Genomic DNA, 27,684 nt, shown 5'->3' on the forward strand with positions numbered 1-27,684 from the left:
GGAGTCTGGCTGGCCCCTGTGAGAACAGGATGCTGGACTAGATGGGCCATTGGCCTAATCCAGAAGATTCTATTATGCTCTTAACAGCACCTAAGGTCAGAGAGGTCAAGCCATCATACCAAATGGGGAGCCCTAGGGTAGTACAGAAACTTGGCCACTAGATGTCACTCAAGGCATACACAGGTAATACTGTATGCCCAGGCCTTTGCCAAGTATGTATAGGGATTTCAGAAAAAACACCTTCCTTTTCTCTTGTAGTCCAGTGTAAGTTTCAATAATGCTGGAACCCTGAGATCATGGAAAGTGTCCCATGGCAGTGTCAGCAGCTGAGGTATGTGTGTTGTTAAGAGGGGAGGAAGAGGTGTGCGAGTGTGCAGGGAACATCACTGATGCAACCCCAAGAGAGGGAGGGTGCCTCCAGAGACTATATGCTTATCAAGTGTTCACAGGTAAATTACATTAGCCATTTAAATGAGCATTTAGTCTGATTTGTCTGTGGGGAGGTTGGATGATGCTGAATCAAAGCAAGGATCCCACACTTTACTATGCATTTTCCAATCGCTTCTTCCTTATTGCAGAAAGTCAAATCTTTGTTGAGAAAGAGAAGTGGGTCGTGCAAGACTTCTTGCACTATCTGGAGTTTGCAGTGCCAGTATGCAATTGAATCTCACCTAGAAATATGTGCAAGTGACAGGAGAAGGGGAAAATCCCCCAAGAGGCAGCTGCTTTCCTAAGCTGATCTGCAGGAATTGAGGAGGGGAAACTGTATGCATTGCAGGGGGGGGGTGAGAGAGGGACACTACTCCCACCCACTTCTGGCCAAGGGTGAATCTGGCTCTTGTGCAAAGAATTGCTTCCTCCCCTTCCAATGCCTTAGGGACAAAAATGTGACATTTTATACAGAAGTAATATTCTAATGACCAAACGGAGCCATTGAGGAAAAGAAAAGTGAGGTATCTACGAGGTCTGTAGAAGACAAATAGTGCCTTAAAATAAAAAGGACACCACCACCACCACCACCCCAAAAAACAAAGCAGCCTGATTAAAACTGGGCATGCTCAGTAACAATAGAATGTTGAGTGACAGCGGTTAAGTAGGAAACAAGAGCCTAGGGAACAGAATGGCATGTTAGAAAGAGAGGTGCCTGGCTGAACAGAAAGAGATATTGAGGATACACTGCAACATTTTCTTACCAATACCATGGCAGACAAACACACAGATTCTGACTCTACTGTAGGATTCCCCTCTGGGTGGTACCACTCATAGAGCAGGCAGCTGATAAGGATGACGACTGAAGCAGGCATACAAACTCATCTTCAAATATCTGGTGAGAGCAAGCTCTCTTTATTTTCCCATTGCAAGGGCTAGAAACTTGCTTTTTTATTTTTAAAGCTTTTCAGCATGTTCAATTCTGTGCCAGACACCAGTGATTTAACTGCACAGCCTCCCTGAGGGCTCTTGTGGAACGCGGCAAACTTTTTGCATTCTGAGCAACTGTTGCAGTCACCATTCCATTCCAAAAACTAGGTTGGATTAAATTCAAATGTGCCGATTGAAAAAGACATCAATGCTTCTGTCTTTTAAGCCCTCATTGTTCGTGCTTCTGTTTTTAAAGCGGAAACGAAACAGCGGCTCACCAGAAACTAACCCAACGTACATTTATCCACAAGAGTTGAAGAACCTGTTAAGAATTTTGTTCCCAGAAAACAAGGTATGGGTGGCAATTGGGCCATCACACACAAAGCAACCCTGCTCTCTGCCTCTGAGTGCAGTAAAGTGGGGAACTCCTGGTCTTCCTACTGTTAGACACCAACTCCCATCAGTCCCAGTTGGCATGGCTAAGGATCAGGGATGATGGGAGTTGGAGTCAAACAGCATTGAAAGAGCAGCAGATTCGCAAACCCTCTCCTATACTGTCCAGAAAGGGGGGTCAGATAATGACAAAGACCTCTGCTTGAAACCCTGGAGAGGTGCTGCTAATCAGTATACATGAAACTGAGAACCCTTTCGGTCCATCTAGCTCAGTATTGCCTACACTGACTGGAAGCAACCATACTGTTTTGGACACAGGAGTCTCTCCAGCCCTACCTGGATGCCATTGGGGTTTGAACCTGGGAGTTCCTGCATGCAAAATAGATGCTCTACCACTGAGAGACAACCCCTTGATTGTAAAACCCATCATATTTTATCTTGTAAAACTCAAGAGGAAAACAACACTTCAGCACCTTCCCCCAACATGAACATACGTAGCAACAAGTTTGATCAAACCCACAGGCGGAAGTGTTGTGGTGAGAGTGCCTAAAGCAGGGTCCGAGCTGAGCTTGCTATGTCAAAGAAAACACAGCTCTGTTGCTCTGTAAACTCTGGGGCATGTTTATATGCTCACTTGTGACCCTCCAGCTGTTGCTGGACTCTTGACTCCCACCATCCTTGGTTGATGGCCATCCTTGCCTGGGGCCAATGGGAGTTGGGAGTCCCAACATCTGGAAAATCACAGGCTCCCCAGGCTAAGGTTACACTGGGGAAGGGTGGGGTTATCGTAGTCCATTTATAATTATGTAATGGACCTGGAAGCTATACGCCGGCTCCCTCGGCCAGTAATGCAAGATGAGCACGCAACCCCAGAGTCGGTCACGACTGGACCTAATGGTCAGGGGTCCCTTTACCTTTTAATGTACAAGCAAAACACCCACAGTTACTTATTTTTCTCCCTGATTAGGAACACTTCCTCTCTTATATCACTTTGTATCTACGTTTAAATTGTAAGCTCCTTGGGACGGGGACATGCCCCGTCTTTGTAGAAAGATAGCACTATATAAATAAGAAATGATCTGTGGAGTCCTGCTGTACAGGGAGCCAGCCAGCCAGCCTGGCCTTCATCCTGGATACTCCATTCCACCTCCCCCCAACCCCAATTCCCCATTTTCTTCTCTGCTTCCCCCCTCCCCACATCTCCAAGACAGCCAGAGATTATGCCTAGTCCTCAACCAACTGCTTTTACGCACACACACACACACACACAGCCCCATAATTTGTATAATAACTCCCCTATATATTTGTGTTTTCCTTATTGAAAAAAGAAAGGAGTGCTATCCTAGATACAACCAGTTTAAAACTACAAACAGCAAAGAGAATGACAAGCCAAAAGACACACAAAGATTTTCACCCAAATCCTTGATGTATGTTTTTAATACGAATAATCAAAATATATATTACAGATTCTGGTTTCGTAGGGGGAAAGTTCCATTTCGGATTTGTACAGTATACACAGTATTTCCGAAGGAAAACAAAAACAAAACAAACATAAGGTTATTGATGTTTTCTTCTTTCGCTTATATTGAAAATCCTCTTCTTTCGCTTATATTGAAAATCCTCTTCTTTCGCTTATATTGAAAATCCTCTTCAAGCAAGCCCACTTCCCCCTATAAACCCTTAAACATCACCTCTTTTGTACAACAGATGAATAACTAATGCCCTGTCCAAAATTAGAAAGAAAATGCTAATTATGATAAAGGCCATATGAATATCTTCCAGTTTTAGTATACCATTTGGTAAGCATTTACATTACAATAAATACATTGCTCTTTCATGATTCAAGTTTGACCCCTTCACTTGCTGCAAACTCCTCCTCTGTGGCTGGTGCCTTCCCTCTCAACAAGACAAATGCACCCGTGTAAATAAAGATAATTAGAAAGTGCTTACCTTTATTCTTGCCACTCACAAAGTTTTTTTAAAAAAAGTTCTAATTAAACTGTTAGAAAAAAAAAGATGTAACATGGTGGATGTGGCAGCAGAAAAAATGCCTGGAGATTCCAGGATAGTTTAACATGTGGTCCCTTTTATTTTTTATTATGATTTGACACAGTGCTAGCTTCTATGGGATAGAGGATTTAAAAAGAAAAGGAGAAACACACAACCAAAATAATACCTCAAACCACCCTGCTGGAATTAGTCCAATTAGTAAAGGTTCGTTTGAAAATGCTTGGAACTCCTTTACAGTACAGTGTTTCCACATGGAGGTTTTCTCTCTTTGCTTTCCTGTAGCCTGATGGGCAGAGACCAGGCGTCATACATTCATAAAGGTCCTCCTCTGTGAGCCATTTGGTTCTCAGCAGAGATGCTGGCTGGGTTTTGTTTACTTGCGCTCGTCTATCGTTTTAATGAACTCAACTGCCGCTGTAAACTGCATCCACCAGTAGGATTCTTCTCCAGTTAAACAGTTGGCGTAGAAACTGCTGATGTACTGGACAGTGGACAACAAGCAGGGCGGATTGGCCTGCAGAGAGGAGAAGATGTATGTCATGGTTAGCAGGCCTGTTGTCTCCAGAGATCATTGGACTCCAACTCCCATCAGCCCTAGCCAGCATAATTTTCCCCCCACCATGGTGCCTATGTTATGGAAAGCCCACCCTGCTGAAATATGAGAGGTCCCCATCTGCACAGGCATCCCGTCTGCTTTTGAAGGCACACCTGAGTCTCCTGTTTTAATTACTGTTGTTTTAATGGTATTGTTTGTTGCATATTTTAAGTAAGAATATGTATATTTTAACATTCGTGCAATGGGTTTTTATACTTGTAAGCTGCTTAGAAGCCTATTTTGGCATCAAGCAGTTAATAACCATCATATATGATGGGGGTTCAAGTCCAACAACATATTGAGGGCACCATGCTAGCCCCCCCCTCCCCCGGTTATAACAGCTTGGAAGGCAGGCAAAAATACCATTTAAAATACAACTGAACTCTGAACACTGCCACCTGAAGAAATAATGAGGAAGGCACCTGCCTTCCGAGGAGGAAGGTGGTGGTGTTTGGTTCCTTGGCAGCAGCAGCAGCAAAGTGCAGGGGGCCAGAAGGATTGGGGTGGGCCCCCATGAACAAGGATATCTTAAGTGGCTGAGGCATTTAGCCCCCTTCCAACCACCCTACTACAGGGGGAGGCAGTAGCTACCAGTAGGATACACCCTCCCCCACAAAATGCAGGAAGACTCCCTACCCCAATTCTCTCCCTCCACCACCTCCAATATTATTCTGCTTGCAACCTAGATTACAACCTCATTTCTTTCCCACCACTCAAAAGAATAATAATATGTAGGGTAGGATATGCTGGGAGGAACTGTGTCCCTCTCTCCCAGAAGATAGTGTTAGCCAACAAAGGGGAACGAAGGGGCACTGAAAGGGCTGATCACCCCCTCCCCCGCGCCCCATCTCTCTCCTAATGCTTAGAGAAAGAGAGAGGTGGTTTGTTGGGGTTTAGCTGAGAGCCAAAGGGTGGAGACGGGACCACACACCATGAAGTACAGGAGGGGCAGGGCCTCCACCCCCTAATTGAACCATCTCATGAGAAAAGGGTACAGAGGAGTCACACCTCTGGCCTGGAAGAAGTCAAAGGACTTTAAGCCATACAAGCCACTTTGCGGCTGCTGCCAAGGCAGGGTTAAGTGAAGCAGCAGGTGGAGGCACTCTGCTTGTTGGATACTCTTTTCACCAATGACGCACCCCTCTCCGAAGGCCTGGTCCAGCTACTGGATAATAGCTGGCACAGCAGTTGAACCAGCCAGAAGCAGGTAAGGCACAAGCATACATGTAAAGCAGGCACCCCCAAACTCAGCCCTCCAGCTGTTTTGGGACTACAATTCCCATCATCTCTGACCACTGATCCTGTTAGCTAGTGGTGATGGGAGTTGTAGTCCCAAAACAGGTGGAGGGCCTGATGTAAAGCACCCCCCACAACCAAGAATAATAGGAACAGTAGTTTGTGCTGGGAATTGTAAGTTTTTTGGGGGGTTTCTTTAAAAGTTGAGATTCCTGCATTGCAGAGGGTTGGACTAGATGACCCTTGAGAATCCCTTCCAAAAATACAATTCTATTATTATAGCCATCTGGACTGGACTGGAGACTAGCCTAAAACAGTATATCTTGCTCCATACCTACTGGATATTTTCTTCTGAGTGCCCAATAGCCCCCATGACCTTTGCATGGTTCTTGGGTGTGGAAAGCCATCTCTCTTGGGCACAGACCTGCCCCTTGCAGTTGGGAGAACAAATGTCCCTTTTTGCCACAGGCTTGAAGCCTAGCCCACAGGTGTAGCAAAATGGCAGGTGGGAGACAGGGGCAGGAGGATGAACTGTGTTACTCTCAGCCATGTCTCTTGAATACTCCCCCAGTGCAAATAAAGAGCAGAGCAGGCAGGAACCATGCTGGTTCACTTTTAAAAAATGATGACACCTGAAGAGAATATTTCATGTACTATAATAATGTACTAAAAAATGATCTGCAGTCTGAGTTGTTTCATGAACAAGGCACAAGGCTCTTGTGTGGAGACATCAGCCATACCTACCTTTATGAGAACAAAGACGAGAACAGGGACAAAGTCGTCTGCCCCAGGAACAGAATCTTCGTTTGCCAGGCTCAGCAGATTCATGATGGTGGAGCACATCCGCAAGACACACTGCAGCTTGTCCCGGGGGGTCTTGTAGGCGCTGATGGTGCGGATCTCAGACTGTGCTGATGGCCATGGTGCTTCGCGGAGGTAGACCTGCAAGGAAAGGAGAAGACTTGCTTCTAGCCCAACCAGCCCAATACAGTGCAGTGTTTAGAAAAGGGAAGGTGAGAAAATGTCTACATACAAACACGATTAACCCCTTGCATCCAGCAATATGTACATATACAGAACATGGTAAATATGCAAGTTTATTAAAATACCTATGATTGGTGTAGCGTAATGGTTAAAAGGCCAAGCTATGGATTAGAAGGTCCCCAGTTCAAATCTCACCTTGGCTGTGAACTCACTAGGAGGCTTCAAACAAGGCACACTCGCTCTCCCTTGGAGCCTCGGTCTGCATTTGGGAAATACTAACACTGACTTATCTTACTGGGTTGCTGGAAATATTATAACTAGAACCTGCGTGTCATGTGTTCCAAATGCTTGAGAACTAACACCTTCTACGTATTTTGAAAAATTTCCTGTTTGCTTTGTATTTGGATCGTAAACAGATTCTGCGTGATCATTCCCGAGATCCAGGAGCAAGTGTTCGCCCACGATTGGAAACAATCAGAGCCCCGTTTTGAATAAAGATGGCAGACTGAAACTTTCAAAACTCCACTGATTCTAACCACTGATCTTTTTGGTTTTTTAGTGCGAAACAATGAAGATTTTGTAGAGAGCCAGCACACAAAAGGCAAGGAAGCTTCCACATGCTGCCAAATAAGAATGGGGCATGTGGGCTTGTTGGGACTACTTATCCATTGAGCCTAAAAGGACTGGATGCACTTAGAAAAGCCAGAGCCACAGGATGGTTACTACTGCTTCCAGACCTCACTATGGTGAGGAGAAAAACTTGTACCAGCAAATATCAAGTGGTGCAAACCCTTTCATGTATTAGTTCTGACTGAATTGGTGAGTTATTGGGTGCTTTTCAGGCTAATCTGATCCCCAAGCCTAGAAAGGGAATGACATTAAAGCACACAGCACGGCCTCTAGCTTAGGACTGCCTACACTGACTGGCAGCAGTGGCTCTCCAGTGCTTCAGACAAGAAGTTTCTCTCAGTCCTTCCTGAAGGTGCTAAGGATTGAACTTGGGACCTTCTGAATGCAAAGCAGGTGCTCTGTCATTGAGCTACAGCCACATGGCCAAACTTTCAACCATACAGGAAAATCGCTTCCAAACAATCAATTTGAATGTTTAGGGAGAAGAGTTATTCCTTCTCCCAACTCCAGCATATCCAAACTGGGTGTGTGTGTGCAAAATTCAATCCCCCGCCCCCATACTACAGCGACAGTCCACATCATGAGTTGCCATCTTCAGTCACAAGTGGTACAGTTCAGACAAAGTCTTACTCTCAGGTGCCATGCAACACCAAGGACTTACCTCAGGAATCTGAAGTGCTTTATGGTTCGCAGTCACCACTTTAGATAACCTCTGTATGTGATCATAAAGAAGCCTAGAAACAAAGCGGGGAGGGGGGAGAACCAAACAATTTAAGCAATATAGATGACACAATCTGGGATTCTCCATAGCGAGCACTGTTAGGTAGCAGGGGGCTTACTTATGCAACTTTCAGTTCCTTGCAGCAGAAAGAGTCTGGGCTGTCAACCCAAAAACTTGCATGACTTAAGCAACTAATTGCATTTAAACATAATGCCTCAGTGAAAGTAACATTTTGAGGTTACTGAAGAAGGATGCAAGAACTTGCCATTAAAAAACCAATCAGCTAGCTTCAGAGACGAATCAGAATATCCACATTTATTTTGGCACAGAAGAGACCAAGCATTGGCAAGGCTGCCACTCTCCCAGAATCTCAAGCCCTCATTTTCTCTCTTGTTGCCTCTAGGGACAGGCTATATAGGGGGGAGGGGAGGGGTAGATTGGGCCCAATACAGAAGGGGTGGGGAACCTCAGGCTTGAGGGCCCAGTGCAGCCCTTCAGGCCTCTCCATCTGCCCCTTGGAACTCTTCCCAAGCCACACCCCTTCTTCCCAGGCCACACCCTCCACTCACCCCCTGTGAGTGCTTTTGCCTGGCTGAAATGTGTCCTTGAACTCTAATAATGCCTTTAAATGAAGGGTGGATAAGGGTGTGTGAGTAAAAAACGAGCCTACTGTACAAAGATAGGATTTACACCCATTGTTCTGCCCACTTGCCCCACCCACCACTTGCATGCAGCCTTGGAAAGGTTTCCCAGACTAAATGTAGACCTCAGGCTGGCAAATAAAAGCCCTAACTAAACCCCCAAGTTCAGAACAAGTGTGCAAATTGAACACTCATTTCTTGCAAAGAAAGCAATGGGTCAGAAGGGAACAGAATTAGGGTATTTGAAAAAGCTACAACCAGAAGCAAACTTGGGCCTGCACAGAAGTAGAGGAAGCACACAAGGAAAGGTGGTTGTGGCTCGCCCTCTGCTGCCATTATTGCTCAAGCCTGAAGAAAACCAGCCACGTCCCACTCACTGGTCACGCAGGATGTCTCCATCCTGGTTAGGGTAGAAGGCCAGTTTGAAGATGCGGTTCATGACGCTGCGCTCAATTGCCAGCTGGGCATCCTGGAGCTGCTCCTCACTGGCGTTCTGCCAGATGACATCCTGGGCCATTACACCATAGAGAAACTGGAGGAAGTCCTCAACTTGGGCAGTTTTGTCATCCGCTGCCGTCAGCTTCTGGAAATCTTTGGCAACAAAGCAAAAGGGAGGAAATCGTAAGGCTGGGGAGGGAGAAGCACACCCTCTCTCCTCACACAGAACATAGGAAATATTAGAAGCTGCCCCAAAATTACCATCCCCATGTGTTCTCCTCCAGGAAAGCCATGACATTTGAACTTGGCAGTGCATGTGCACCACTATTCCCTACGCAAGGAACCTGCACACGTTGCAAAGAAGAGCTGGCCAAGAGCACTTCCAAGGGAGAAATGTTTAACTGGATCTGCACAAGAACCAAGACCAGCAATATGTAGCACATGGGCCTGCTGCTTCCTATTCCATGACTGGTTCCTCTGCCTACCTTAGAACGTCAAGTGGCTTGATGTCACAGAGTGGGACCAGAAGTCCCTTCTGTGAGATCATAGCAGCTCAACCAACTGCAGTCAAGGTTTCCCCAATGGCCGAATAAAATAAATTTTATTTCTGCCCCACTCTTCCTCCAATCAGGAGTTTTCCCCTCACCCCTTTTATCTTAATACATCTTGGACCATTCACTAAGGTACAGCCAATAGCCCAACGTCACCTAGTAAATCTTTGAACCAAAGTGTGCCTGGCCCTACACTGCATACATACCACTTCATCTCTTGTGCACAATGCCGGGAGTGGCTTACCTTGAATGAACGCCCTTATCTTTGACTCTTTGCTCTCCAGCAACAGCCGCACGCACACCGTGGTGAAGTATCGGTTGGCCACTTCTTTGTCTCGCAGCACTCTCTGCAGCAGCCTTTCCAGGTGGGCCTGGGTGGTCTGTAGACCCTGGCGGCACTGCGTCAGGTAGGCAATATAGGGAGCCCTTTTCCTGGGATTTGGGGGCGGGTGGGAAGAAAGGGGTTGCACAACTGAATGACATCTGGAAAGTGCAAGTCTGGGGGAGGTGCTCCAAGCTGTTTAGGGTGGCTTCAAAGCACATGCCCCATGAGAAGTGACGGCATAATTCTACTCCAAATTTATATGAGCGAGAGGCAGACAAAATGCTGCCCTTGTGGACTTCCTGGGGGCATCTGACTGGCCACTGCTGTATTAGATGGGCCTGATCCAGCAGGGCTCTTCTTGTGTTCTTATGGAAGGTAAGGGATTTACCTGTAATCCTCAGCAATTGAGGCCAGCAGCTTGCAGCAGGTCCTGTTGTCAAAGCGGCCAACACAACGCATGGTCTCCTGGATCTGAGCCATCAGGTTCTTGTCCTGAAGGTTGATGGCTTCGGCTAGCTGGACTTTTAGGAAGCATACAATTTCATTGTCTGATCAAGATGGTGGAAAGGGGGGAAAAACTGAGTGAGTAAAGGAGCATTGTGGTAATACCCCCCAAGTTGCAGCCCTCTGGGATTCCCCCCTGCTGTCCTCCCTGCCATCTTCCAGGGCACAAGATAGACTCTATATTTGGCAACACTTTGCTTTCTCTCACGCACTTCCTAGTCTACGTTTCAAACTAGCACACACATACACACGTTCTATCAGCCTTCCCCAACCTGTTGCTGGATTAAAACTCCCATTATCCCCAATTGATCATGCTTGCTGGGGCTGATGGCAGTTGTAGTCCAAAATTTCTGAGCGGCACCAGGTTGGAGAAGAATGCTCTGCCTAGTTACCAGCAGGTGACTTGGTCAGGTTGCTGATGGGATATCTGGTTCAGTAATGCCAAACAGCCCACTGCGGAAATCTCATGTTACCAACCCCTGTTCTAAGTGACAAACTGTGTGTCAAAGAAGTAAAATAAGTTTGACTTTGATAAGGGTTATATATCCAATGTTAGTTCTACTCAGAGCAGGCACACTAAAGTCAAAGGATTTGTTAGTTATGTCCTTACTGCTGGGTAAGTGTTTAATAGTTATTGTATTTGTATTCATTTACGAACCATCAATAAATTGTTTAAAAAAAATTATGTCCTTTGTTTCAACTCTGAGTAGGACTAGCATTAGAGAACACTGGTTCATTGACCACAGTAAAGAGATTAACTAACACTAAAATATAGCCCTAAGCATTGTATAACTTAAGCCCCGAGGCTTTATGATGAAGGGTGGTTAAGGTATCCAATAAACAGAGTAAAATTTCTCAATTTTCCACTTTTTCTCCGGGGGTGTGTGTGTCAGAATTTCCAGCAATTTTACACATTTCTAAGTGGTGTCATGTATCAAGTGTGCTTCTTGCTTTAAGTGTGGTTGTAGCTATACCAGAAGTCTGAAAGTCAAGAGAGGTATTTTACCTTCAGGGTCTGTATGATCTGGAAGGCCGTTCCGCGTTGAGTGGGACAACATAGGGAAGGCCACAGAATCTGCTGAACAGAGAGCAAGCCGCAGTTTCTTCTTTGCATCTCTGGGAGGGGCAGAGAGAAAATATTCATTTCTGCCTTGAATTTTCATATAAACACCAAAATCAATATATTTTATTTCAGTGGGTCCCAAAAAAAAGAGAGAGGCGGTGGTGGACTCTAGCGCCTCACGTGGAAATGCTCATTGTCTAATACGAATCTGCTCTCCCCCCGTCCTCCCTTTCCCAACAGGAAGTAAGTTTATATTATGAGCCATTTGTTGTAACCCATTTTTGTAAGGTCTAACCCCAAATCCCCTGGAAGAACACACCAGGAGAGGAAGATAGATGCCACACAGCATCTCCCAATCCCCAAAAGAGCAATTCTAGTCACTTGTCTTCATAGTGATAGAAGAGCATAGAAAACCAGTAGGCAGTTTCCACTCCCAAGTTACACAATGGGGAATTTCTAAGCAGAGCTTCCAAAAGCAGGGGATGTTATTCAGTATAGAGCTAAATGCCTGCTGTGTCTGCCTCTATACATCGAACAGCCTTAGTGTTTGGGCTCATTTATTAATATTCCTACATTTACACCTCACCTTTGCTTTGAGTACGTGGTTCACCCTCCCTCTCATTTTATCCTCACAACCACCCTGTGGGATATGTTAGGGTGAGAGTGTGCCACTCTTCCCCAAGGGCTTGGCCATGGCAGAGCTGGAGGATTTGAACTGGTGTCTCTCTTGAGTCCTGGTCCGACACTCTAACCGCCACACTGGAAGCAGAGGGTTTCCACCAAACACAGAATCCTAGACAGTGTTTGGATCTAGCCATCTTCCCAAAGTCCCTTTGCCTACTGCAGTGAACATCTCTCTCTCTCTCTCTCTCTCTCTCTCTCTCTCTCTCTCTCTCACACACACACACACACACACACACAGAGAGAGAGAGAGAGAGAGAGAGAGAGAGAGAGAGAGAGAGAGAGAGAGAGAGAATCAAGCTACCTGTAAGAAAAAGCCGAATCCTGTGGCTGGGCTGCTTGGCTGGCAGAATCCGGAAGGTCATCTGCAGATATGTTCTGCAAGTTGTCATCCCGCACAGAGTCATGGATGCTCTCGCCATCTCCGATGGCATCTAAACCCAGCCCACCAAATGAGCATAAAAAAGTTAGCGTTCTCACATTAGCAGCAGGTAGCAGCCATTCTCTTCCCCTCATTGCTTGAAAACCATGACAGCTGGGGTCCAGAACAGACTCTCACCTGCATTGTCATAGGTCACTACAGCCCCCTCATTGGGGCTGGTTCGCTTAATCGCATTCCTGTACTTGTCCAGGATGTCCTCCGCTGCCTGGGCCTGAGCGCTCAGTCTAGGGCCAGAGTCATCTAAAATGTCAAATGGGGTGGAGAGAAGCAGCAAGGAATTAACATGGGGGTGGGTGTTGCTCTCGAATAGGCAGTCTAAATACCAAAGGCATCATGCGGTGGGTGAAGTCATGCAGCCACTACGGACATGATTGAATGTGTGAATACAGAAATGTGCCATTGGAGGTTTCTCCCAGCCATTTTGCTTTCCCCATCAAATCAGATGTGTGGGGAAGATGGCTGCAGAAACACAGTTGTGTTTTTTAAAAAAGTAATTTTTATTAAAGGTTTTCTTGGTTTACAAAAGTACATGCATTGTCTCTTTTTTCAGGTTGTAAAGTCTTTTCTACAGATCAGTTACATTTGATATGAGACATTAGTGTTGTATACAGTATAGGTTTTTAGGGACACGGGTGGCACTGTGGATTAATCCACAGAGCCTAGGGCTTGCAGAGCAGAAGGTCGGCAGTTCGAATCCCCACAATGGGGTGAGCTCCGGTTGCTCGGTCCCAGCTCCTACCAACCTAGCAGTTTGAAAGCACGTCGAAGTGCAAGTAGATAAATAGATACCGCTACAGCAGGAAGGTAAACGGCGTTTCCGTGTGCTGCTCTGGTTCGCCAGAAGCGGCTTTGTCATGCTGGCCACATGGAAGCTGTATGCCGGCTCCCTTGGCCAGTAACACGAGATGAGCGCTGCAACCCCAGAGTCAGTCACGACTGGACCTAATGGTCAGGGGTCCCTTTACCTTTACCGTATAAGTTTGGGGAAGAAGAGAAGGGTGGGAGGAGGGGTGGGATGGTGAAACCTACATGCCAAAACACAGATTTGAAGAAAGAACCTTTTTTAAAACTGGTTCAGAAGGTTTAGACTCCAGCTACAGATATTCAAAGTGGTTATAGCAAAGAAATGACTAAAGTACAGCATTTTCTGGTTCAAACACTTCAAAACTCTTCATATTATCTGTGGTGTCCTGTTTATTAGTTTCCCCTTGTGTTTATTTTTACATTATAAGCCTGCAGGTAGGGACTGTCTTGTGTTGATTGTATGTTGGTTGCTCTGGGAACCTTTTTGGTTGAAAAGTGGGGCACATAAACACTAAATAGATAGATGGGAGTTGCAGTTCAACATCATCTGAACAGCCACAGGTTCCACACCCCTGGTTTAATACAAGCCATCTGTGTGCAGAGAAACACAAAAACACACACATATACAGCCTGAAGTGATGCAGTTCTACAGACTGGCCCCAAGCTGAGTGTTCTCAAGTAGTAAGTACAGTGGTCCCTTGACTTACGAAGTACTCGACTTACGAAATTTTGAGTTACGAATGGGAAAAAAATGGCCGCACACTTACATTTTTTTTGACATCCGAAAGGAAAACCGTTGCGGTTTAGATGGGGTTTTCTCGACTTACAAATTTTAGATGCGGTTTACTCGACTTACGAATTTTTCCGTTTCCAATGCATTCCTATGGGAAACCGCTTTTTTCGACTAACAAACTTTTTGACCTACGAACGTGCATTCGGAACGGATTAAATTCGTAAGTCGAGGGACCACTGTATAGGTAAATCCTATCTGAATCCCTCAACCAGGATTAAAAGTCCTTGGGATCTTCTTTATTTAAAGTCAACCATGTTATAAAATTCAGCAGCAACTACTAACCTTGAAGAGAGTTGTATCTATCAGGCACAAAGTCCTCTTTGTCCTTGTCCTGCTTCTCTTTTTTCCTAAATGGGATGGGAGCTGGGGTTGCGGCAGAAGAAGTCAGATGGCGCATATTTTGATTTGAAATAGGAACTTCTGTGACAGCTCAGTTTGCACAAGATTATCCCCCAAAAACATTTCACCCCATGGTAATGAGAGAAAGGATTTGAGGAGGGAGAGGGAGAGGAATTCTGTGAACTGCCCTGAGACCCCCGGGTATAGGGTGGTATATAAATTCAATAAATAAATAAATACCAGAGGTGCAAAAGAAAAAAGAATTTTAGTGATCTGTATGAAGAGAGAGCTTATTCTAGGAATGTTCTGAGTGATATTGCCACAAGTCCAGGTGATAGGTAAACAGGTATATATAAAGTAACCCACCCGTCTTCCTGCAACAACACTGGAAGCTGAAGCAAGGCATCAGCAGGCAAAGAAGTGAACAAGCTGTTTTTGGGGCAAGACAATCAGGTTTTTTTGTTTTGTTTTGTGACTAAAAGGAACTTTCAGCAAAAGTCAACTGCCAGTATCTCTACAGCAAAGCAAAAGAAATTGTTTAAAAAATGACTATATCCTTTATGTGATTAAAAAAAAACTTCAGAATTTAGTAGGTGCATAAGAAATAAAACATAATTTACAGGTATCTAAGGGGCAGGAAGACTGAGTATGGTAGGATTTTATTTCATATAGTTCAGTTTAAGATAGACAAGTACCGCTCTCTGTGCCATTTGGAAAAATATGACTGCCATTTAATATATTCAGGTTTTGCATGCCCTTCCTTTAGTTGGATATATCATTGAATTTTTGTAATTGTTTATTTGTCTCTGTCAACCAGGCACTGGCCCCCGCCCTGTGAAACCCCTTCCCACCAGATGTCAAGGTAATAAAAAACAATCTTACTTTTAGAAGACATCTGAAGGCAGCCCTGTTTAGGTAAGGTTTTTAATGTTTGATCTTTTATTGTGTTTTTAATATCCTGTTGGAAGCCACCAAGAGTGGCTGGGGAGGCCCGGCCAGATGGGTGGGGTATAAGTTTATTTGTTGTTGCTTTTGCTGTTGTTGTATCATTTAAAAATATTTTTTTAAAAACAGTAAAAAAAAATAAAGGCAACCCATTTTTCAATATGAATGTGACTCCCTGACTTACTGAGGTGATTTTCTTCTCTGTAAGGAAGAGCAATGATCACTTGAAAATGTGCAAAAGTCACCTAGGCCTGGTGATCCAAAGAGGATCAATGGCACAAAATGTGGTCCAGACCACTGTTAAAAACAATAGAGGCCATGATACAATAAAATACTTGAAAATTATATTTAAGTGGCATTGGACCCCACTAAAGTTTCCCCAAATTAATCTTCAGCATTCCCCAAGTTGTTGGAGAAGGTGCAATGCTCTGGGATCTCTGATCCACATGTGGTGGGACTGTGCCCTGCTACATTCATTTTGGCAAAACATTTCCTCTGAAATTTCTATTATAATCAATCATAATTTGATTCTGGATCCTAAATTAACACTTCTGACACTTGAGGGCAGCTCTAACCCTGAGGTTCCATCTTGAGCTCTATAGTCTCTTTTCTCTTAGCTATGGCCAGAATGGAGACAGCTGCTGGGTACAAAACAGGAGAAAAATCTTACTTTGCATTTCTGGTACACATGTGTATGGGAATTAGCACTTTCTGAATGCTTGACCCAACACAGCTAAGCTATTAATGGACAGGCAAAAAGAGATAAAAATTTAGGCATGTGCATTTAGCTTATTTTTATTATTTTTATTATAATTATTTTGTCCTTTATCTGAAGATCTCAGGGCAGTATACAACATTAAAAACATTGATCACATTCATAAGTCAGCACAGTTATTGCAACCCCCTACAACACATGTATGTCGATGGAGAGGACTACCTCACCCAACTAACTAATCAGTGAACTTACTATGCATGTACCTTACTGTTACTTTTTGTAACTGACAAGCCAATAATATGTACCCCATTCGTTGTTCTTGTTTTTATGATATGCTTATGGTATTACTGTTGAAAATCATTTTTTTAAATTTTTTAAAAAGAAAACTTGCACAAGTCCAGCTTTTAAACCAATAACCAAAACTGATTTTTTTAGCTACCTATCTAGGGTGATATGTTAGGACACTAGTCTTCAACCCACAGCTGAGTTGTGGCCTGAGTTAAGCCACAAGAACTGCACTACCACTAGACAAATGCACAGTAAAAGAAATAAGGCATTATACGCATAACTTATCTAAGAAGTGAGATACAAAACCGCACCTCTGGGCATAGCTGAAACAAAACGTTTCCTCCACCATGGTTTGTTCCGGTCAGACTTCTCATCGTCACTGTCTTTGCGATCCTCAACCTGTTTGGGGAGAGATGTGTTGGGTCCTGTTCTAGACTTAAGTTAGTTGAAATCAATGGAACTTGAGTCACGAGTATCTTTTCCTGTTGATTTTTCAGCAGAAAAGTTAAAATAACTACTAGATCCAACCTGCTGTTTTCATTCTGCCTTATCTGATTCTGTTGAATGTTAATAAATGTTAAACTCTGGTTGGAGGCTGGTAAGAAGCAGGATATTAAAAAAAATCATGGGGTTTTAAAACCAAGTAATCAATTCAAATATGAATTGAATATTAGCATATTTAAATTCAATACTTGAGATCAGGGGAGACCTATGACCCTCTAGATGTCGCTGGACTTCCACCAGCCCCAGCAGCCAGCATGGTCAATGGCCAGAGAAAGTGGGAACTGTAGTCCAGCCACAGGCTTCCCATCCTTGCTTGAGAGTTTTGGCAACTGTGAATATACCCTTCCCCCTACTGCTTCAAGACATGTAGCAGTAGCAGCAGCAGCAGCAGTAGCAGCCACCTCTGCATGAATCACAGTGCATCTCTTTTTAATCATACAAAGAGGCTGTTGACACATAGACCTACATCTGATAAGAAGAACCTGTCTCCTTTGATCCACCGAGAGACTAGAGCGTTCAGTTCTTTGCTCTGTGTGCAGGAGAGGGAGGGGGCAAAGTGGACACTTCCACCCCTTTATGCAGGACTAAAAGGGATGTTAGTGACTTCCCCCCCACTTGCTCAATCACAAAAGCTAATGGGTGTGTGGGGGACACTCCTCTGAGGTCAAGGGTGACTGACTGTTTAGCCTCTCACAGCCTCATCAGCTTTCCCCTCTTCCCACAGGAGAAAACTAGCAGATTAAAAGTCAGGGCAGTGTGGCCTCTATGCTACAAAATCTAAAACACTGAATTCTGTGACTTATGTAAAAATTGCCAACCAGTTTCTGCCTGGTGCATTCTGCTTTGAGCTACTTATGAAAAGTAGAAAGGATCTATGCAAGAGACTGAAATCCCACATTAGTCACACACTTTCAAACATATATTCATAAGGGCTAGAAGCTTGCTTCTTAAACCTTTGTAAGGACTAAAAACTTGCTTCAAATGGGAAATAAACCCTTGGGATTCTTAAGAAATCTGCAGCCAACACTACATTTTGTGGCTTTTCAGTACTCCCACCAAACTGTAATGTGCATGGGGTTAAGAACAAAGGACTGTAAAATTAAGTCTGCGGGATCAGGCCAATGCCCAACTAGTTCAGCATCTTGTTCTCACAGTGGCTGAGCAGATGCCTGTGGGAAGCATTCAAGCTGGATATGAGTGCAACAGCACTTTGCCAACCTGGGATTCCCAGAAACTGGTATTCAGAGAAACCATGCCTCTGACAGTGGAAGCAAAACATAGCCATCATGGCTAGTAACTACTGATATCCTTGCCTTCCATGAATTAATCTAATCCCCTTTTAAAGCCATCCAAGTTGGTGGCCATGAAGCAAGTTTCATAGTTTAACTACGCTCCAGTTCAAGGGAGTTCTAGCTCAAGAAAGAATTGAGGTAGCAACCAAGCTAACACATAATACACACAAAATGCTTTTAGATAGAGGTAAAACTTAATGCATTACTTAGCTATGAAGCCTTGATTCGAGAAAGCCATTGAGAGGCTTAGTTTGTCTTCTCTTACCTCTCCTCTGCAGGAATCTCTGCTAGGAGATGAGGAAGAAGACTGAGAGGCTGTCATCAAAGGAGTTCCCCCTACACAGCCAAGCACAGAAAGCTCCCTCTCCTCGTTGCCGGCTCGCCTGTTCCAACCAGGGTCACTCATTGGCCTCCGAGCGGATGACACTATATCAGAGCTCCTGCTCCGCACGAGCCTCTCAGGATAGGAATACCGCTGCCTGAACGCTTCGGAGTCAATGAGTATGGCAGTGTGGGAGCTGAAATTGGGCAGCCTTGCCTCGTTGCCTCCTAGGGTCCCTTCCAGGATCGGGGGGTCTGGCGGGGGGTGTGAAGGTCTTGCATAGTGCACTTTGGGCCTCACCACTGCTGGAAAAAACACCAGCGTCAGACCAAGCAAAGCATTACACCAACGCTGTTCTTTCACATCCCTTTACAGTTACAGGTAACACATGGAAGCTTTGCAGCTATGGAAAGAGGAACAAATGCAGTAACACTACTGTTAACATGCATGTGGCCCACACGCTGCAGGATTACCTTCGTGAGAAGACAAGGGATCGAACATGGCAAGCAAGGATTCTGCGTGAGACAAAGTAGAGGCCACCTGGCTGGTTCCTAAAAGATGGAGAAGTGGGTTTAAGAAAGTACCAGGAGGATCTTCACTAACAGGCTGCATAGACCCTAAGAAGCCAGAGATATCCCCTGAGGTCACCCACTCCAGCATGCCTACAGCACCCTGACATACAAAAGCATTTGCCTTTCACTATGGATACTTTAAATCAGGCACCCCAAAACTGCGGCCCTCCAGATGTTTTAGCCTACAACTCCCATGATCCCTAGCTAACAGGACCAGTGGTCAGGGGTGATGGGAATTGTAGTCCAAAACATCTGGAGGGCCAAAGTTTGGGGATGCCTGCTTTAAATCAATGTTACCAGACATTATTCGTCTCTCAACTTCGTGGGACAAGTTGCAATCTTTTCCTCATTCCTGGTGGGGGTAATCTTGCCAGATTGAATAATCACCTTCATTGACTCTTGCTTTGAAAGCCCTAATGCAAGGATGGCCTGGCTTCAAGAAGTCCTCCCTACAAGTAATCTGCTCAGACCTCTGGGTAAGAGTGACATGCTCCTCCTTTAAACTTGGCATCTCCATTACTCATCAGAGAATTTTGGGTTTCTACTTCAGCACATGGCGGCCACAAGAGATTTTTTTTTTCTTACAGTGAATTTCAGTTTCCAGATTTGGGTGAGGGAGGGCAACATTCCTGATAGGGATGACTCCCCCTGCTGGGTCTCATGTCCACTCCAGGCGGAGTCATCCTGTCTCTCCAGACTGATTGTCAGAGCAGAAGAACATCTCAACCCCCAAGCAGTTAAGGAGAACCCACAGGAACTCGGCACTAGGAATGAAAACACTCATACACACCACAAGACATTAGGCAGAAACTCAAAGGTAGCCCCTGCCAAACTCCTTCCCATACAGAACTGCAAGCGATTGTAACCTCTGGGTATTCCCTCTTTCCATTTTCCACCTCATAATCCTCTGGCTCATTTTCTTCATCTTCATCAAACATTGATCTGATCATTTTTAATAGTTCAGTCATTAACTGTTTAACAATACCAACAGTCACTGTTTGAAACAAAACTACCTTTTCCATACTGGAAGCTTTTAATGTTATTAATCCACCTTAATGTTTTCCCTTTAAAATCACAGTTGTGACTATGTCATCTCAAAGCAAATTCCTTTCTCACAGCTAATATGGCCATTTGACTTTCAGTTTCACCAGTTCTTTAATGGCAGGAAACAAAAAAGCATTAAATGTTTTTCAAATACGAGTTCCTATCGTCCATTTTAATCTTTCTTGTCCACCATAAATCAAGCTTTTCCACTTTGCTTTAGACACTTTAACAATTAGTTTCCTTTCTGTTTCATTAACAACAGAAGGTGTCTACCCCATCTGTTCTGAAATGAAGAGGAAGGTTGTGATTTAGAGAATTGCGAGGTGCCTGAAAAAACTGGGTCAAATCCCCTATTACACACTCCCCTTTACAAGAACAGCAGGGGGGGGGGACACAATGAAAAACTAAAGGTGTGTGTTAGGGCTGGACGATGTATCGATATATCGTCCAACATTGGTTTGTGCATCACATCATGAGAACCATTACAGAATGATTGAGCTGCCCTCAATGATTGAGGCTTTTAATGTTTAATAGACTATTTTATTTTATTTTTCTGTTGGAAGCCGCCCAGTGCGCTTGGGGAAACCCAGCCAGATGGGCTGGGTAAAAATATATTATTATTATTATTATTATTATTATTATTATTATTATTATTATTATGTATTGCAAAGCACAACCTTCAAAACTACAAGGGGCAGAATAACTGTGAGTCCTCTGGTGGCTGGCTGCCTGCCTGCCCTTTCTGCTCCCTTTCCCCTCCAATGGCAGAACACTCCCACTCCCAGCCTCGGTGCCCCCCTATAACCATGGTGTCTCTACCTGATGCAGGAATCACAGCTGGGCTGGATAGTTCTGTTGGTTAAAGTCTGATGCTGATAACACCAAGGTTGCAGGTTCAATCCCCATATGGGGCAGCTGCATATTCCTGCATAGCTGGATATTGCTGCATTGCAGGGGGTTGAACTAGATGATCCTCAGGGTCCCCTCCAACTCTACAATTCTGTCTGACTCTTCCTTCTCCCTCTGTCTAGGGAGGAGTGGAAGGAGTTCACCCTCCAAACACGAGGGCTCACCTGCCTCTGGGAGGAGAATCCGCAGTGCACATAGCACATACTATTAATCTCCATGACTGCTGCTCTGCCCAATTTCCCCTGCTCCACCCTACATAGTTCCATGTTTCAGACATTGTGATATATCACTAAATTGCAATGTTTAACTGGTGATATACCGCAATGTTGAAAACCAGATAAGTGTATAACGGAAAACAAAATGGAAGGTGTGATGGTGCTGGAGGGTGGGGGAGGCAGGCAGGGGAAAACATGCAAGACTCATTCAGAAACAACCAAGGAAGAGCAGAAAGTAAAGAGAGGACTGAGATTGTACACAGAAAGAAAAATCCACGAAAAAACAAGTACTCAGACAAGCGTTTCCCTCCATACACAGGGAGAGATGTGAAGACCCAACTATCCCTAGCAACATGAAAGGCCAGTCTGGAGAGACAGGATGACACAATAATCTGAAGACCTTGACTGCCTCCAGCAGGGGGTTCATCCCTATCAGGAATGTCATCACCCTCCATCTGGTAAATTCAAATGCTTTCAGGATTGACGTTTAAGCTGCCAGGAAACTCACCCGTGGGGTCCCCTTACCATGAGCTGTTTCGTCCATGTCGGGGCTGGTTACTGAATCCTTCCCGCCAAAGTCAGAGCTACACTCGGATCGGAGGTCCTCAATCTTGTTTGGGATGTCTTCAGAGGTTGCGCTAATGCCTTAGGAGAGAACAAGAGACCTCGCTGAAAGGGAAGCCACCAAGTCTGAAGACATTCAGCACAATAGTAACTAGGCCATTGCAGTGGATATCCATTCCAGCAATGAGTGCATGAGATTTATAGGCCAAGAGCCTCCTTCTGCTCTCCACATCTAGAACCCTGTCCAGCAAGACCAAACCCTGTAATCTTGAGGAAGCAATCCAAGCCATGCAATTTCCCCTCCTTCATTTTACAGCTGGATTATGAACTCCTCCTGCTTCAATTATTCTATGGGAATTTGACTAGTCCAGAAAGCAGAATGACGACAATATCATTCTGTCTTTAATTCTCACCCCCAATTAAAACTTTGAGGAGGAATATATAATTGCATTTCCTTGCCTTCATACCATGTTATCAACCTCCACACCCCTCTGCCAACTCTCACCACTTAGAGCAGGAACTCTCCTCCTCTTCTCAGCAAGAAACACACACACAGACAGACCACCCTCCTGCAGTGTTTATTGACTTTTCCTTTACTCAGACACTAACCCTGTCAGGAATCTTAGACCAGCTAAAATTCTTCTGATGGTGGTGAGTATTTGTCTGGCTTTGAAAGGCTGCCATTTGTGGGGAGGCAGCAAAACAACTCTCACAAGAGCCATCTTAGCATGGAGCCAAGAGGAGAGAAGCAATTTTGAGAAGCTAGACCATACACTGAAAAAGGACTTGGCCTTCTTATGGATGACAATCTCATATACTGTACAAGTTTTACAAAGATGCCACAAACACACAAGAGACACACAAAAAGGAACACAGGAAAGTGCTTTTCATCCCAGATCATATTGATCCATCTCTGATTGGCAGTGGCTCTCCAGTCTCACAGGCCAAGAATGCTTCCCTCCTTTTCACCTGCTCCCTAACCCTTTTGACTAGAGATACTATTGATTGAACCTGGGATCTTTTCACATGCAAAGTGCATGCTCTGGCCATATGAGCTAAGGTAGGGGTCCCAAAACTAAGACCCGGGGGCCGGATGCGGCCCAATCGCCTTCTAAATCCGGCCCACGGACGGTCCTGGAATCAGCATTTTTTACATGAGTAGAATGTGTCCTTTTATTTTAAATGCATCTCTGGGTTATTTGTGGGACATAGGAATTTGTTCATATTTTTCTTCAAAATATACTCCGCCCCCCCCCCAAGGTCTGAGGGACAGTGGACCGGCCCCCTGCTGAAAAAGTTTGCTGACCCCTGAGCTAAGGTCACTTCGCCAGTTGTCAAATCCCTGTCATCTCCAGCAGCAGGGCTAAGGAACTTGCCTGTCTGAGATCTTGGACGGCAGCTGCCATTCAGGGTAGACAATACCAGGTTAGGCAGACAAGCAGTCTCATTAGACATAGCACAGCTTCAACTGTTCACATAATGTGTGAAGTCTCACCTGATACGACACTGAGGCCTGGTGTGCTGGGGCGGGAACTGACCTCCCTCACATCTGTATCATCAGAGGTGCTCCCCACCCCAGAGCAGCTCTCAAGCTCCTGCAGCCTCTCCTCTTGCTTTAGATCTGGGGCCTCTAAATTGTGGGTGGAGAGAAATACAACACACAGGTCACCTTCTAGATACTGTAGTCTTGTAATTTTACATCCAGTTTTCACAAACTTCCTACCTTCCGTGAACGCTTCCCAAACTGCTAAGTTGGAACCCCAGTGCAGATGCCACAGAGTCATGTTCAATTCACATGGTACATTGACCTGGATCTCTTGGCCTTATTATCACCCCCACATGAACCCCTTAGAACAGGGAAGGCGAATATGTGGCCCTCCAGGTGTTTGGGGGCATCAGCTGCAAACACCATAGTCAAGAGTCCAGGGTATCCAACAACATCTGGAGAGCATCAGCTTGGGGAAGGGCTGCTCCATAATGTACTCATCACCCTTCCTTTAATAATAATAATAATAATAATAATAATAATAATAATAATAATTTATTATTTATACCCCGCCCACCTGGCTGGGTTTCCAACGGAAATATTAAAATACACTAATTTCTTAAAGATTAAAAGCTTCCCTAAACAGGGCTCCTTGCAGCTGTGCATGTTGGAGATCTACAGTAGCAGGCAAGCTGCCTTTCAGAAAAGCTCCCGTGGTGTTAATAATCTCCCCATTGTGGAAAATCTCCTCACTGAAGAACCTCAGAATTCCCCAGAGCAAGGATTCCCAAATTTTGGTATGTGCATTGCCAGTGGTCCGCAAGCTTCATTCAGGTGGTCCATGGCATGTCCACATTAAATATTCATACTGATTTATTGCCACTTTTATTTCTTCTGTATTGGTCTTTTACTATATGACAATTTGATTCTATGGAATTCAAAATACGTAAGAACAAAAGAAGCAATACATATGCAATTAAAAATCAGGTGGAATCTACCACAGTGCATTACAATCGCTACAACAGGAATAAAAATCAACAAGAAAAATCACTTAGACTCTCAGCAGTTTTCAAGTGGTGCATAAGGAAAATAGTTTGGGATCAATCCACGGCCCCAAAAAATACAAGGTTTGTGTAGAGAATTAAGGAAACATTTGCATGGGTGAGTAGGCAGAATGGAAGACCAGGGAAAGCTACTCTTCTGTGGAAGGCTTCTAGGTTGCCTCATTTGAATGAGTGAGAGGAGCAACCCAACAAAGGATATCTTCCTCCACCATAAAGAAACAGAAAGTGTGTGCATGGGTGAGTTAACTGGTGAGAAAAGGCACTACTTGTACTAGTTGACTACAGTTGTCCATGCATTGGTAACCTCACGGTGTACTCTCTTTGTGGCTACTCCTTGGGGTTGATCTGGAGGCTACAGCTAATGTAGAACAAGGTGGCTTGTGTGCTTGTGGGGGGAAACTATCAGCAGCATATAACACCTTGCTTGTGGGATTTGCACTGGGTGTCTATTTGCTACCAAGCCAAGTTCAGGTGTTGGTACTAACCCATCCATCCCTACACAGCTTGAGACCAGGTTACTTAAAACACTGCCATATCCCTTATACACCCACAGATCACTGCAGTCCGCAGGAGAATCTCTCCTGCAAGTTATAAAGATCTCAAAAGCTCATTCCACAGTAACGCAGAGCAGGGTTTTTAGTGTGGCTGCCCCATTCCGTGGAATAAAAAGCACCCACATTCTGTCCTTTCCAGAAATAACAGAAGTTATTTTTGTTCTGATGGACTTCCCCAGGTGAATAAACGATCGTTTACTATGAGTGTCCACTTGTCATTATTTTAGCCTTGTTTTAAATGTATTTGTATTTTTATTGTTTTTTATGTTGTGTGTAAATCACCTTCGGACAGTGTTTTAGAAGGAGATTAATAAATTAGCTGTACTGCATAATATTTATTACGGTAATATAGCACCCAAAGGAAAAAGCACATTACAGAATTTCATAGGCAGCAGACAGGTCCCTGCCTGGGAAGAGCTTACAGATCTAATGGGGGGGGGGCGGAAATGGATGGAGGCACCTGCAGCTCCATGTGCTTATTTCATTTAACAAAATTTATAATCCTACTTACTAGAACAATAGACCTCTGAGCAGAGTACAAGACAGTCTCAAGTGTTAATTTTAAATATCAATAAAAGCAAATATCAACAGGCTACATTAAAAAATACAGTAAAAAATCAGTAATTTTGGCGCATACCTACTAAAATCACGGGCCTGGGCAGGATTGCTGGAACAAAAAAGGTTTTAGCAGGCACCGAAAACAGTACAATGAAGGTATGCCTGCCTAATGTGCATGGGTAAAAGGTAAAGGTAAAGGGACCCCTGACCATTAGGTCCAGTCGTGACCGACTCTGGGGTTGCGGCACTCATCTCTCTTTATTGGCCGATGGAGCCGGCGTACAGCTTCCAGGTCATGTGGCCAGCATGACAAAGCCGCTTCTGGCAAACCAGAGCAGCACATGGAAACGCTGCTTACCTTCCCTCTGTAGCGGTTCCTATTTATCTACTTGCATTTTGACGTGCTTTCGAACTGCTAGGTTGGCAGGAGCTGGGACCAAGCAACGGGAGCTCACCCCGTCACAGGGATTCGAACCGCCGACCTTCTGATCAGCAAGCCCTAGGCTCAGTGATTTAACCACAGCGCCACCTGGGTCCCTTAATGTGCATGGGAGGGAGTTCCAAAGCACAGGTGCCGCCACCCTTGAAGCTTAAGGTTTAAATTAATTAAAGTGGCTTTCAAGGAATGAAGACAAAGAGAAAAGGTTCTGTGTCCACCTCTGGGAAAGAGTTCCAGGCACAAAGGAGAGTGCACAGAAATGTTTAAGGAAGCAAAAGACCTCCAGCAGCTGAGTGTGGTAAGAGTCGAAGGAACAGAGGCCATGGGCAAGAATATAATTGGAAACAAGGTCCAATAAGAGATAGAGAAACGTCACAGAGAGTGTTAAAAGTTAATGACAAGGGACCATGTCTAACATTATTCTTACTCAGAGTAGACCCATTGAAACGGCTGGGTGTGACCATCTTAGCTTTGTTAATCTCTATGGGTCTACTCTAAGTGGAACTTAGCTGGACAGAATCTGCCAGAAATGAAAAGGATTGGAAGGTAGGAAAGGATAATTTATTTTATTATTTATACTGTTTTGGCACATTTGTCCCTAAGCAGTGTACAGGAGACCCACAATAAGACTAAAAATGAGTTAAAACTATAAAATCAGAAAATCAGTTTAAAAGCCTGCTGATTTTTTTTCTTAAGTCTCCAGTAAGAAGTTCAACAGAGAAGGGAAGTTCAATATGGAAATGAAGTTCAAGTTTCCTTAACCAAAGAAACCAGAAGGTACCATTCCTTCATAATTACAGCCCTGCTTGTGTGGGACATATCTTTAAAACTGAGGAGTCTAACCTGAATCACTTGGTAGCACTTCAACGCTCCAAGCTTCACTGGTGGTTTCCGAGATGGTTGAGCCTGTGCAGGGGTCAAAAAGCACTGATCCTGAACCAGGCAAACACAGCAAGCTTCCCAGCATATTCTCAGCTGCGGCACCTGAGGAAGCAACCCCCAAATTGTTAACAGCAGGGAGGTACCCAAAGGCAATTACATCTACCCATTATCCCTCATGTTAGCTCAGAAAGCATCCATTTCCCGGCTGTCCAGTAGTGAATGTGCAAGAGGCAGAAACCTTATCCACCTGGAAAACATTAAGTTGCTTACAATCTTTTAAGAATGTTAAGAAGTGCCCTGCTGGATCAGGCAAATGGCCCATCTAGCACAGCATCCCGGTCTCACAGTGGCAAGCCAGATGCCTGTCGGAAACTTGCAAGGAGGATCCAAGCACAAGAGCACTCTCCCCTCCTGCTGTTTCCAGCTAACTGGAATTCAGAAGTATTACTGCCTCCAACTGTGGAGGCAGAATATAGCCATCATGGCTAGCAGCCATTTACAGCCCTCTCCTCCATGGATTTGTCTAATCCTCTTTAACATCATCCAAGTTGGTGGGCTTCACTGCTTCTGTGAGAATTAGTTCCAAAGTTTAACTCTGCAGTGCATGAGGAAAAACTTTCTTTTATCAGTTCTGATTCTTCAGCATTCAGCTTTACTGGATGTCCACATGAGTTACCCACATTTCATGTAGATTACTCAAATTGCATGGTTCCATCTGTGGGGTGGAAGTGGGCCACTGGCAATGGAATTGACTGCACAATGTGCTCCTGCTTATTACAATTACACCCTGCTCTTCCTATAGAATGCTAAGGGCAATGTATA

The 27,684-nt window shown here is 44.6% G+C and overlaps 1 protein-coding gene across 5 annotated transcripts in view; it reads right to left on the reverse strand.

Moving 5' to 3' along the window:
* Nucleotides 1–3,171: 3,171 nt before the first annotated feature.
* The window catches only part of GAPVD1 (GTPase activating protein and VPS9 domains 1), a 53,142-nt gene continuing 28,629 nt past the window's right edge, over nt 3,172–27,684 (reverse strand). For 4 of the 5 annotated variants that reach the window (XM_060270353.1, XM_060270354.1, XM_060270352.1 and 1 more), the window contains exons 11-26: nt 26,824–26,964; nt 23,375–23,509; nt 21,841–21,960; nt 19,049–19,126; nt 18,519–18,880; nt 16,769–16,856; nt 14,453–14,533; nt 12,691–12,813; nt 12,436–12,565; nt 11,394–11,503; nt 10,272–10,431; nt 9,803–9,990; nt 8,947–9,160; nt 7,869–7,941; nt 6,338–6,535; nt 3,172–4,276 (exon numbers count right to left, since the gene is read on the reverse strand). In XM_060270353.1, coding sequence (XP_060126336.1) covers nt 4,136–4,276; nt 6,338–6,535; nt 7,869–7,941; nt 8,947–9,160; nt 9,803–9,990; nt 10,272–10,431; nt 11,394–11,503; nt 12,436–12,565; nt 12,691–12,813; nt 14,453–14,533; nt 16,769–16,856; nt 18,519–18,880; nt 19,049–19,126; nt 21,841–21,960; nt 23,375–23,509; nt 26,824–26,964 — 2,342 coding nt within the window. In that variant the 3' untranslated portion in view covers nt 3,172–4,135. The remainder of the gene's footprint in view (nt 4,277–6,337; nt 6,536–7,868; nt 7,942–8,946; nt 9,161–9,802; nt 9,991–10,271; nt 10,432–11,393; nt 11,504–12,435; nt 12,566–12,690; nt 12,814–14,452; nt 14,534–16,768; nt 16,857–18,518; nt 18,881–19,048; nt 19,127–21,840; nt 21,961–23,374; nt 23,510–26,823; nt 26,965–27,684) is intronic. The other variant, XM_060270351.1, reaches the window with a different exon arrangement.

This window comes from Zootoca vivipara, chromosome Z (genome assembly GCF_963506605.1).
Source record: "Zootoca vivipara chromosome Z, rZooViv1.1, whole genome shotgun sequence".
Lineage (NCBI taxonomy): Eukaryota > Metazoa > Chordata > Lepidosauria > Squamata > Lacertidae > Zootoca > Zootoca vivipara.